Below are 13175 nucleotides of genomic sequence, written 5' to 3' on the forward strand. Positions count from 1 at the left end.
GCTGTGAACTTGGTGTCTGGTGCCCGTTGGTTAGCTGAGCGGTGCTCCTGCTGTGGGAGCACACTGACCACCAGAGGGCAGCTCCTGCATTGAGTATCTGCCCCCTGGTGGCCAGTGCACGTCATAGTGACCGGTCGACCATTCAGTTGACCAGTTGTAATGACCGCTTAGGCTTTTATACATATAGATATACTCAGTCCAGAATATTACTCCCATAATAGATCTGCTATTAACTTTTGAAAAACTTATGTAACTCCTGCAATATAGTATTTTATATACTATTATTAAAATGAATAAAACAGAATATTTCTAAAAGATAACTTGATATGTAACAAATGTGGTTAAAAATGTGAACAGCAGATTAAGGGAGGAGTGAGCCCCTATAATCCTATCTAATAAAGAGGCTATATGCAAATTGACCATCACTCCAACACACAAGATGGCCGTCCCCATGGGGTCAAAGATGGCTAGCAGGGGAGGACAGTTGTGGGCGATCAGGTCAGCAGGGGAGGGCAGTTATGGGAGATCAGGCCAGCAGTGGAGGGTAGTTGGGAGGGACCAGGCCTGAAAGGGAGGACAGTTGTGGGCGATCAGGCCTGTAGGGAGGGCAGTTAGGGGTGATCGGGCCTGCAGGGGAGGGCAGATGGGGGGGGACCAGGGCTGCAGGGAGGGCAGTTAGGGGTGACCAGACCTGTAGGGGAGGGCAGTTGTGGGGGACTCAGGCCTGCACGGGAGGGCAGTTGGAAGTGACCAGGCTGGCAAGGGAGGGCAGTTAGGGGTGACCTGGCCAGCAGGGGAGGGCAGATGGGGGTGACCAGGCCGGCAGGGGAGGGCAGTTAAGGGCAATCGGGCTGGCAGGGGAGCAGTTAGGCGTCGATCAGGCTGGCAGGGGAGTGATTAGGTGCAATCAGGCAGGCAGGCGAGCAGTTGGGAGCCAGCAGTCCTGGACTGTGAGAGGGATCCCAGATTCGAGAGGGTGCAGGCTGGGCTAAGGGACACTCCCCCTCCCTGTCCACCGGGCCTCTAGTTAGTATATATTCTAACATGAAGAGCTAAAAAGAACAATACATACATCTTGGGAAAATATACGATCTCTAGCTCTCTGGTACTCTTCTTCTCTTTCTTCTATAGATTTGCTCCTTCTGTCATCTTTCAAACGTATTCTTATCTAGAGAAAAGAGAACAATTAATTCTTGGGAAAATAATCTGCTGGTATAAGTCCTGCACATATAAAAAATGCTCTAATTGTGCTAAATTACCTGGTTATCATCTTTGTCAAAGCTAGAGTTATCTCTCTTGAGGATATATCGTTTCTGAAAGTCTTCACCTTTATCATCCTTAATATGTTCATTGAATTTCTGATCAGGTCTAAAAAAACAAAAACAAAGGTACAAAAAAGATAATATACAATATTTACAGAAAGGGTAAATATAACATTTAATGAAAAGTAATAGAAGTAATAGAAGTTACTACTCACTGGTGCTATTAATAGATAATTACATTATTTTATTAACGTCTCATAATAATCTTCCAAGAAAATATTAACTATCCCATGTTATTTGTGAAAGGCCATATGAAATACAGTGAGAACTCTGGAATCAGACTGCTTGGGTTCAAAACTTAGCTTTACCAATTTAGTTGCTTTAGGACTTACACAAGTTACTTAACTTTTATATTCCCTAGTTTCCTCATTTGTAAATGGGAATTATAGTCTACCTACTTCACAGAGTTATTCTGAACATGAATTGACAGACAACACTTAAAACAGTAAAAGTTTGTTATTATTATAAATACTACTTAGAAATCAGGTTCAGATGCCTTAAGTAACCATCCAAGGTCAAAGGGCAAGTCCATGACTGAGCCATAGTTGGAGCCTGCTATGTAAGACCCAAAGACTATATGTCCTCTTTGCATTGCCTCCTCTAAATATAAGAAAAAATTCTAGGACAAAATAAAAGTATACAGTATCATGTTACATTCCTATAGTACCTGCTTTGGTGTTATATGATTGAAAGTAATAAAATATTTTTGGCTGCCTGACCAGTGTGGCTCAGTAGTTGAGCGTTGACCTATGAACCAGGAGGTCACAGTTCAATTCCCAGTCAGGGCACATGCCCAGGTTGATAGCTCAATCCCTAGTAGGGGGCATGCAGGAGGCACCTGACCCATGGTTCTCTCTCATTGATGTTTCTATCTCTCTCTTCAAATCTCCCTTCCTTTCTCTGAAATCAATGAAACAAATTTTTAAAAAATATACTAAATAAGCGAAACAGAGAGCAGATCTCCATGTAAAACTACATACAGAATTAAAGAGAAAAGTACAGTGTAAAAACAGTTTCACGACCAAACTAATGAGAAAAAGACTGCATTTTTTAGGAGTTTGAAAGACTGTCTATGTAGTTCTGACCATGGCAGTATGTTGTTATTTCTGTCACATGATTATCCTGTTTACTTATATAAATTATTTTTGTAGCCAATAAAAGTCATATTTTCTTATTCAAGGAGTTTGTACTTGGGTAGGAGACTATCATTCCAAAGTGAACTATATGATTTAACCAACAGCCTGGCAACTTTTCTAAGAGTAGCTGGATTCCCACACCAAATAGCATTAGCAGGCATTTCAGCTAACCTTAAGACTGTCTTACCTCTTTTTTTTTACAGATGCCTGACTTCCCGCTCCATTGAGACACCCCAGTGGACACCGGGTTGTTGACATCCACAACACCACTGGTTCAAGGCTGGAGCGGGTAATCTGCCTATGAGGAAAAGGTAAGTTTGTTTTTATTCAATGTGGAGTAGATCTCTAAGGTTTTCTGATTTATAACCTTCTTCTTATTGCAGAAGATACAAAAATACAGTGTAACTTCAGTGATTTGAAATGTCTAGTTATAATTATGCTACTAATCTATTCTTTTTTAAGTACATCACAAACATCTGTGTTTAGCTAAACTTTCGGAAACCTTGAAGAAAACCCCAAAGCTTTCTGACATCATTCATAGCATTCAAATAACTGAGGTTACACTGTATTGAAAACCTTAGAGAGTCACCAGTCGAAATGTTAGTCAAAATGCCTGCTAATGTGCATGTGATTGGGTATCCAGCAGCTCTGAGTAATGTTGAGAGGTATTGGTTAGATTAATTAGAGTTCTATTCACCTTCAGTTCAACTCATGCTATAGTTACTATCCTACATTAGCCATGATGTAACTAACTGGGAAAAGACTAATTGATGGGGATATTTTAAAAAGACTAAGGGAAGGGCAGAGGAAAATTAAACCAGATTCACACTTGCAGGTAAAATCGAATCCCCAAGAAAGATAGGACCCTTTCAAAGACATTTATCTTCATTAATTTAATCTTAATTATAGGAACAATCATTTAAAAATACTAAGTTCCATCTATATATCTATTATGTTGACAACATTCTATTTAAAACAGAAGAAAACCAACTTAATTCCAGCAAACAAAATGGCAGCTATAAGGGTATCCTATATAATAAAAGGCTAATATGCAAATTGTCCCTCGAGAATTCGACTGGGAGTTTGATCGCTCGCTATGACATGCACTGACCACCAGGGGGCGGCATGGAACATGGTGGGCGACCAGCGGCAGCTGTGGCAGCAGGGTGCTGAGGGAGTGAGAGAAGGAGTAAGCAGGACCGCATGGTGGTGGCGCATGGGTGGCGAGGGATGGAGTAGGTGGGGAGGCAGGGAACCTGATTGGCCCTGATCACCGGTCAGGCCTAGGGATGCTACCCACGCACCGCACCTCTAGTAGGACATAAGTGAATTAAATATAACCATGCAAACCAAAAGGTTCATAGATCAGACCCTGAGAAGTCTAGCTTCAAGAAAGGCAGGAAAATAATGAACTTTGCATTATTTATGGCGTCTGTAGTTGACTGCTGCTCAATACCACAGATTCATTGTTGTCACACACAAACCGATAATAGAAAATTCTCTTCATGGGCAGATCACCACCAAAGTATAAATTTTAGCTAACTCAATTAGTTGTTTTAGGATCAGCTTTACAAAAAGGCAGAAGAGGTGTCTTGTAGATGTTATAGTTTTAGGTGCTTCTGCATTGGGCCTTTTGCTCCCAAATGCCAGCACTGAGGATCTATTTCACCAACAGTATACAGCTATCACTTTATAAAGAAAATGGCTTTTCTTAACTCTTTAAAAATTTTCCTCAGGAAATTACATATAGCCCACAAGGTGGACACAACATTATTAACTAATGTACTGACTTTCTGGAGATCTATAGCAGAAAAGGAGCAAAACCAGAAGTGGAAAGGATGGCAAACTGACAGAAGATTAAAGGTGATAGTGTCCACATTTGCTTTCCCTCATCCCCCAATTTGCCAGCGGTTGGACATAGCTATCTCAATTACATTAATTTAAAAATCCATAAGAGAAAGGTTATCAAACATCACTGATATTATGACCTCTGAGGGGTTTTTTGCTTTTGCTTTTTAAAACCAGTCCTCATTCATCCACCTCATTTCAGTTCAGACTGGTGCATTTCATTTTATTTTTGTATAGCAAAGGTGGAAATTTATTGAAGAACAAGCACAGACTCCCACGTGCGGAGGGGGAAAGAGTCCCACAGCACAGACTCCCATGTGGGGAGGAGGAAAGGGTCCCACAGCACAGACTCCCACGTGCGGAGGGGGAAAGGGTCCCACAGCACAGACTCCCACGTGTGGAGGGGGAAAGGGTCCCACAGCACAGACTCCCACGTGCGGAGGGGGAAAGGGTCCCACAGCACAGACTCCCACGTGCGGAGGGGGAAAGGGTCCCACAGCACAGACTCCCACGTGGGGAAGGGGAAAGAGTCCCACAGCACAGACTCCCACGTGGGGAGGGGGAAAGGGTCCCACAGCACAGACTCCCATGTGGGGAGGGGGAAAGGGTCCCACAGCACAGACTCCCATGTGGGGAGGAGGAAAGGGTCCCACAGCACAGACTCCCACGTGGGGAAGGGGAAAGAGTCCCACAGCACAGACTCCCACGTGGGGAGGGGGAAAGGGTCCCACAGCACAGACTCCCATGTGGGGAGGGGGAAAGGGTCCCACAGCACAGACTCCCATGTGGGGAGGAGGAAAGGGTCCCACAGCACAGACTCCCATGTGGGGAGGAGGAAAGGGTCCCACAGCACAGACTCCCACGTGGGGAGGGGGAAAGGGTCCCACAGCACAGACTCCCATGTGGGGAGGAGGAAAGGGTCCCACAGCACAGACTCCCATGTGGGGAGGGGGAAAGGGTCCCACAGCACAGACTCCCATGTGGGGAGGGGGAAAGAGTCCCACAGCACAGACTCCCACGTGTGGAGGGGGAAAGGGTCCCACAGCACAGACTCCCACGTGCGGAGGGGGAAAGGGTCCCACAGCACAGACTCCCACGTGTGGAGGGGGAAAGGGTCCCACAGCACAGACTCCCACGTGGGGAAGGGGAAAGAGTCCCACAGCACAGACTCCCACGTGCGGAGGGGGAAAGGGTCCCACAGCACAGACTCCCACGTGCGGAGGGGGAAAGGGTCCCACAGCACAGACTCCCACGTGCGGAAGGGGAAAGGGTCCCACAGCACAGACTCCCACGTGGGGAAGGGGAAAGAGTCCCACAGCACAGACTCCCACGTGGGGAGGGGGAAAGGGTCCCACAGCACAGACTCCCATGTGGGGAGGAGGAAAGGGTCCCACAGCACAGACTCCCATGTGGGGAGGGGGAAAGAGTCCCACAGCACAGACTCCCACGTGTGGAGGGGGAAAGGGTCCCACAGCACAGACTCCCACGTGGGGAGGGGGAAAGGGTCCCACAGCACAGACTCCCATGTGGGGAGGGGGAAAGGGTCCCACAGCACAGACTCCCATGTGGGGAGGGGGAAAGGGTCCCACAGCACAGACTCCCATGTGGGGAGGAGGAAAGGGTCCCACAGCACAGACTCCCATGTGGGGAGGGGGAAAGAGTCCCACAGCACAGACTCCCATGTGGGGAGGAGGAAAGGGTCCCACAGCACAGACTCCCATGTGGGGAGGAGGAAAGGGTCCCACAGCACAGACTCCCATGTGGGGAGGGGGAAAGGGTCCCACAGCACAGACTCCCACGTGGGGAGGGGGAAAGGGTCCCACAGCACAGACTCCCACGTGGGGAGGGGGAAAGGGTCCCACAGCACAGACTCCCATGTGGGGAGGGGGAAAGGGTCCCACAGCACAGACTCCCATGTGGGGAGGGGGAAAGGGTCCCACAGCACAGACTCCCATGTGGGGAGGGGGAAAGGGTCCCACAGCACAGACTCCCACGTGGGGAGGGGGAAAGGGTCCCACAGCACAGACTCCCATGTGGGGAGGGGGAAAGGGTCCCACAGCACAGACTCCCATGTGGGGAGGAGGAAAGGGTCCCACAGCACAGACTCCCATGTGGGGAGGGGGAAAGGGTCCCACAGCACAGACTCCCATGTGGGGAGGAGGAAAGGGTCCCACAGCACAGACTCCCATGTGGGGAGGAGGAAAGGGTCCCACAGCACAGACTCCCATGTGGGGAGGGGGAAAGAGTCCCACAGCACAGACTCCCATGTGGGGAGGAGGAAAGGGTCCCACAGCACAGACTCCCACGTGGGGAGGGGGAAAGGGTTCCACAGCACAGACTCCCATGTGGGGAGGGGGAAAGGGTCCCACAGCACAGACTCCCACGTGGGGAGGGGGAAAGGGTCCCACAGCACAGACTCCCATGTGGGGAGGAGGAAAGGGTCCCACAGCACAGACTCCCATGTGGGGAGGGGGAAAGAGTCCCACAGCACAGACTCCCACGTGGGGAGGAGGAAAGGGTCCCACAGCACAGACTCCCACGTGCGGAGGGGGAAAGAGTCCCCAGACTGGTGCATTTTAAAGCTAGTGATCTAAAAGTATTTTTTGGTCCAATCGTGTAAGGTTATTATGGAGCTTAATTAAGTTGCTAAAACGTATGGAAAACCTATGTAAAAGGTGCTGTAAAAAGAGAAAGTACCGTCACACATATAATGTGCACCAAAACTTCTTAATACTTACATTCTTGTATTGCTAGTTTTGTTTACTATGACAGACTTCCCACTCTGATCAACATTGTGGTCTAACCCAAAGTAAGCAGCTACTCTGTGTAACAGCATCCTATGGTAAGATGTCATGGGGGGGAATTTCTTACGTGGAGACCTAGAAGTAGGAAAAAAGAAACACAAATTTAATAAATCAAGGAGAAATGTGATGATAATTTCTTTTCTTGTTAAATGTCAGGACTTACTCATTATTACCAATGAAATCTAAAATTTCTTGTTCCAATTTCAACAGCATCATTCTGTCCCTGAAACAAAATATGAAGACTCATCTGTAAAATTTAACACTGAAATAATAAATGTTGAACTTATACTACTAAATATTTGTCTTAACAACTGTACATTGACTACTATCACAAGCTTGATGCTAAAATATTTACATGCTTTCTAAAAAAGTAATGTTTTAAAAAAATAAAAATGACTTATTTTGGTTTAAATTTTTATTATGGAAAATTTCATGCCTATACAAATGTAGAGGGAACAGTGCAATGAACTTTAATATAGCCATCACCCAACTTCAACAACTATCAGCATGTTGCCATTCTTGCAATAGATTTTGACTCCACTATGACTATATTGGACTCTGTTCTGTAAATATATATGGATAACAAGAGCATATTAGTATTTACTTCCTTATTACTCAATAAAGCCGAGAGATGGTAGCAGGAAAATATACATCTTTAGTTAGACGCATGATTGTGTTATCATGCTGAACACCATAGAAACAATGCTCTAGAGAACATGAAATGCCAGTAACAACAGGAATACTCCTATGGGAATCCTAAGCTATATATAAATGGAGCTATAGCAGAGAAGTATGAACTACATTACCAACTTTAACTCCAAAGGAGAGGACTTTTCAAATCATTCTGTAAATTGCTATTATATATTTATAAGACTTTAGGAATTTTGCCCATAAAAATAAAAATGAGCCAAAAGCCTCCATTAGGTAAAATAAATAGACTCTAAGGAGTATCTGCATGTGCTCCTTTAGACCACTAGGGGCTTATTTAATGCATTTAGGCTGTAGCAAATTAATGGCACCTCTCCCCAAAGGACCTCCTTGCTCACACACCAAGAACATTGCTCAAGGGAGTATTCCTGTGTTCAGTATAAGTTTCATGTGCAAGGGGAACAAAACAAAACAAAACAAAGCAAAACAAAGCAAAAGAACCTCAAAAAAAACAAATCTAGAAGTAGCTTTACAGAACATTTGTGTTCCTCAAATTTTATAGATCAATAAAACTAGGCCAAGAGGTTATTGTTTTCCTCCCAAATAAACATTACTTATTTACTGATTGATTTAAAAAATTTTTTTTATTGATTTCAGAGAGGGGAAGGGACAGTGAGAGAGAGAGATAGAAACATCAATGATGAGAGAATCATCGATGGGCTGCCTCCTTCATGATCCCTACTGGGGATTGAGCCCACAATCGAGGCATGTGACCTTACTGGAAATGGAACTGTGACCTCCTGCTTCATGGGTTGATGCTCAACCACTAAGCCACACCGGGTGGGCCCAAATAAAAGTTATTTAGATCCCTCTCAAATTCAAATAGAGGAGACGATGCTCCCTGCTTAAGTTGCCTGAAATTCTATACATCAGCCTCCCCCTACATAATAAAGGAAGTATCATAAAACTGAATACTATTTGACCATACATTTTAAAATAATAGTTGAAAAACCTAGAGAAAAACATGCTACCCTGGTGATTTTAAATCTAAAGCTGAATACAGGATTACATTTTAATATAATTTCTAGCAACATTCAATTTTGCTCCCAAATCTGGTCCTCGTTTAGTATTCCCCACTCCAGTGAGTGGCACCACCTTTCACCCAGCATATTATACTAGAAGCATTTTTGGCCCATGATAGTCCTTTTGTTTAATATTCCCATGCAGTTAATTACAACTACAAAATTTATCTACCTTCTACCTATTTTCTTCTGTTTCCACTGCCAGTACCCGGGATCCTAGCAATCAGAATCTGTGGCTTAACTACAATACAACAGTAGTTTATTGTATCAACGTATCTTCCTTTGTTCCCCACAAATCTATTCTACCTAAAGCAAGCATGTCAAACTCGTGGCCCACAACGAATATTTCTGAGGCACAGCCAACATAACGGTATGTAAGAAACGTTTTAACAAACATTTCTTAACTTAATTTTTACAATATCCTATTATACATAATTATTAATAACGAACTACAACGTTCACTAATGACTGATTACTATAATCATGTTGTATTTGTTTCCCTTACGTGCCTTACATGCAGGTGCACCATTTCTCTCCACTAATACTAGCAGCAAATATTTTAGCAGCCGATTGCCAAGTCATTAGTCTTGGATTGACTTGTTTAGTGTGAGCAATAGAAAATATTTCTCTTTTGGAGAACAAGAAAAATAGGTTGATTTGCGTTATGCTTATTAATTTGTGCAGTTATTCAGTGTCTGGTAAGTTAATGTTCAAGAAAAAAAATATTTTTACTAAAATGTTCTATTATTTTATGTCAATGATTACTCATTTATTTCAGCCCTTTGTATTCAGCATGTCTCTATCAAAATCAAGTGGTAGTAAAAATAAATGAAAAATTGCTAACAAACATCGAAATTTCCAAGAAAAGTGGGAATTGAAGTATTTTTGTTGTGAAGTAAAAAATAAAATAATCTGCTTGATGTGTAATAATGCTATTAGTGTACCAAAGTTATACATTAAAAATTTTGTGGCCCACATAAACTTAAACCTTGTTTATTGGGCTTGTGTTAGCCTTTGAGTTTGACATGCTTGACCCAAAGCATCCGTAATGAATTTTTAAAAATACACATGAGGGAGAACCAAGATGGTGGCATAGGCATCTCCTACAACCACATCAAAATTATAACTAAAGTACAGAATAACTATCATCCAGAACCACTGGAAAGGGGCTGAATGGAAGTCCTACAACTAGAGAAGTAAAGAAGAAAGCACACTGAGACTGGTAGGAGGTGTGGAAAGGGCTGGTCCGGCACCCGGGTGTGCCGCTTTTTAAAATGGGAGTCAGACCATCTTTGTGGAGGATGCCAGGAGGAGCAAGGGGTCCCAGACCCCCAGCCAAGGGTCCCAGAACTGGGAAAAGAAGTTCCTATGTGCGGCAAGAACTGTGGGCTGTAAAAACCAGTGCAGATTGGGGCTGAGTGACACACAGGCTGCTGGAAGACCCAGCTGCTCCTCTTAAAAGGCCGGCAGCATTAACTGAATTTACAAGCTCCCACTTCCTCTGAGCTCCAGTGCCAGGTGAGGCCTTCGGGGACCCAGATACAGTGAGTAGAAACTGGAGTGTCTGGCATCAGAGCAGGAACGTGGGGGTGGCTTTCTTCCAGATGGAAGTGCTCACAGGAGTCACTGTTCCCATGCTGGGACCTCCCTGGTTGCAGGGCTGATTCGCAGCATTTGCTCAGCCCTAGTGAATCCCTGAGACCCCGCCCCACCCAATTTATAGCCCCACCCAATTTATAACCCCACCCAAGCTGTGTGCAGCAGCTTTTGCATATGATAGGCCTGTCCTTTCTCAGGTTAAAAACCTGTCAAACAAGCTGCAGCTGGGTCAGGGAGCCCCAAACCTATCACTAAAAGGCCCAAGACCCAGCACCAGCATCAGCCTGCCTTGCTTCACAGCTGGGACTCATCTGGGCACTTCCAAACCTGATACAAAGAGGAAGAATCTGAAGATCTCTCTGTAGCTCCTGCTGGTTGGCCCCAGGCAGAGGCTGACTTTGATTTCCCTGGAGACCTAAGAGCCAGTGTATCCAGTGGTCAGTGTCAGACCATACCAGATTACAACTCTACACATCCATAAGTGATACACTCAGGGGGCAGACTCAATGAGCATCAAAGCCCCACTGAAGCAAGTCCTGCCCCAAAAGTGTGTCTCGTGCATAGCAGCTCTCCCACTGTAGTCCCAGCTGGTCCCTACAGCCAATTGGCCTGGAAGTCAATTCCTCTCAGTGACACTAACAGCAATTGAGGCTCAAATACATACAATAAGACTGTGCACACAGCCCACAAAGGGGTGCACCAAGAGTGTCCACCTCAGGTGATTGGGGAGGCTGAGCCACTGGGCCCTATGGAACACCTACTACACAAGGCCAATCTATCAACTCAAGGAAACTTAGCAGCTACCCAATACATAGAAACAAACACAGAAAAGCAGCCAAAATGCAGAGACAAAGAACCAGGTCACAAATGAATGAAATGGAAGAAAGCAAACTACTGGATAGAGAGTTAAAAACCACAAATTATAAGATTACTCAAGAATCTTCTAGAAACCTCCAAGGGACTTAGTGAGACTTTCAAGGATCTTAGTGAGAATGCAAAAAAAAAAAAAAAAAAAAAAGAAGAAAAAGGACAAGTCAGAAATTAAGCATACACTGACTGAAATAAAGAATAATATACAGGTGCCGAAACTGGTTTGGCTCAGTGGATAGAGCGTTGGCCTGCGGACTGAAAGGTCCCAGGTTTGATTCCGGTCAAGGGCATGTACCTGGGTTGTGGGCACCTCCCCAAGTGGGAGATGTGCAGGAGGCAGCTGATCGATGTTTCTCTCTCATCGATGTTTCTAACTCTCTATCTCTCTCCCTTCCTCTCTGTAAAAAATCAATAAAATATATTTAAAAAAAAAAAAAGAATAATATACAGGGATTCAACAGTATACTAGAGGATCCCGAGAATCAAATCAACGATTAAAAATATGAGGAAGCACAAAACACCCAACCAGAAGAGCAAGAAGAAAAAAGAATCCAAAAATATGAAGATAGTGTTAGGAGCCTCTGGGACAACTTCAAGCGTACCAACACCTGAATTATAGGGGTGCCAGAAGAAGAGAGAGAGCAAGATATTGAAAACCTATTTGAAGAAATAATGACAGAAAACTTCCCCTACCTGGTGAAAGAAATAGACTTATAAGTCTAGGAAGCACAGAGAACCCCAAACAAAAGGAATCCAAAGAGGACCACACCAAGACACATCATAATTAAAATGCCAAGGGCAAAAGACAAAGAGAGAATCTTAAAAGCAGCAAGAGAAAAGCAGTTAGTTACCTACAAGGGAGTACCCATACTACTGTCAGCTGATTTCTCAACAGAAATTATGCAGGCCAGAAGGGAGTGCCAAGAAATACTGAAAGTGAAGAAAAGCAGGAACCTACAACCAAGATTACTACACCCAGCAAAGCTATCATTTAGAACTGTAGGTCAGATAAAGAGCTTCACAGACAAGCAAAAGCTAAAGTACCACCAAACCAGTATTATATGAAATGCTGAAGGGTATTCTTTAAGATGAGGGAGAAGAAAAAGGTAAAGATAAAAAAGATGAACAACAAAGTGGCAACAAATACATTATCGATCAACAACTGAATCTAAAAGTCAAACGAATAAAAAATGTGCTGAACTGAATAAACTGGTGAATTGAATAGAATCTGAGGCATGGAAATGGAACAGACTGACGATTCTCAGAGGGAAGGAGGTTTGTGGGTGTGTGGAAAGAGATTAGACAAAGATCTTATATGCATGTATGCATTACCTATGGACACAGACAATAAGGTGGCAAGGGCCTGGGGTGGGGTGGGAACCAGGTGGAAGGGAACTATTGGGGGGAAAAAGGGATATCTGTAATAATCTCAACAATAAAGATTAAAAAGTCAAAACAAAACAAAACAAAAAATACATGTGAATACATGTCATTGCCTTGATAAAATATTTACCACAGATTTCCACTGCTCTTAGGATCTGAAATGTGACTTATCAAGTAGGCATAATCTGGTCTTTGCCTACTTCTTTAGCCTAATCTCCTGCCCTCCTCACAAAACCTATCATCTTGGCTCATCTTGGCACGTGCCAAACTCGTTCCTTTCTCAGCTTCCTTGAACATGCTGTTTCCTTTGCCTAAAACAACTTCGTATATTCTTTTTTAGACTGTTTCTTTAATAGCATTTATCACAATGATCATTATATAGTTTTCTGAAGTATATATTTTATACACTAATTGTAGGGGGGGGGGAAAAAAAAAGTGATCCAAGGCAGGCAACTTATTTAGCATTCACAAAACAGTGCATTT

General features: G+C 43.9%; 1 protein-coding gene across 1 annotated transcript in view; it reads right to left on the reverse strand.

The window, feature by feature from the left end:
* Nucleotides 1-13175, reverse strand: part of R3HDM1 (R3H domain containing 1) — a 120629-nt gene that overhangs the window by 86819 nt on the left and 20635 nt on the right. The window contains 4 exon segments of the mRNA XM_070423079.1: nt 1073-1168; nt 1260-1368; nt 7045-7185; nt 7274-7333. Of these exon segments, the coding sequence (XP_070279180.1) occupies nt 1073-1168; nt 1260-1368; nt 7045-7185; nt 7274-7333 (406 nt within the window).

This window comes from Myotis yumanensis, unplaced genomic scaffold, assembly GCF_028538775.1.
Source record: "Myotis yumanensis isolate MYYU_CA2020_CCGP unplaced genomic scaffold, mMyoYum1.0.hap1 SCAF_8, whole genome shotgun sequence".
Taxonomy (NCBI): Eukaryota; Metazoa; Chordata; class Mammalia; order Chiroptera; family Vespertilionidae; genus Myotis; species Myotis yumanensis.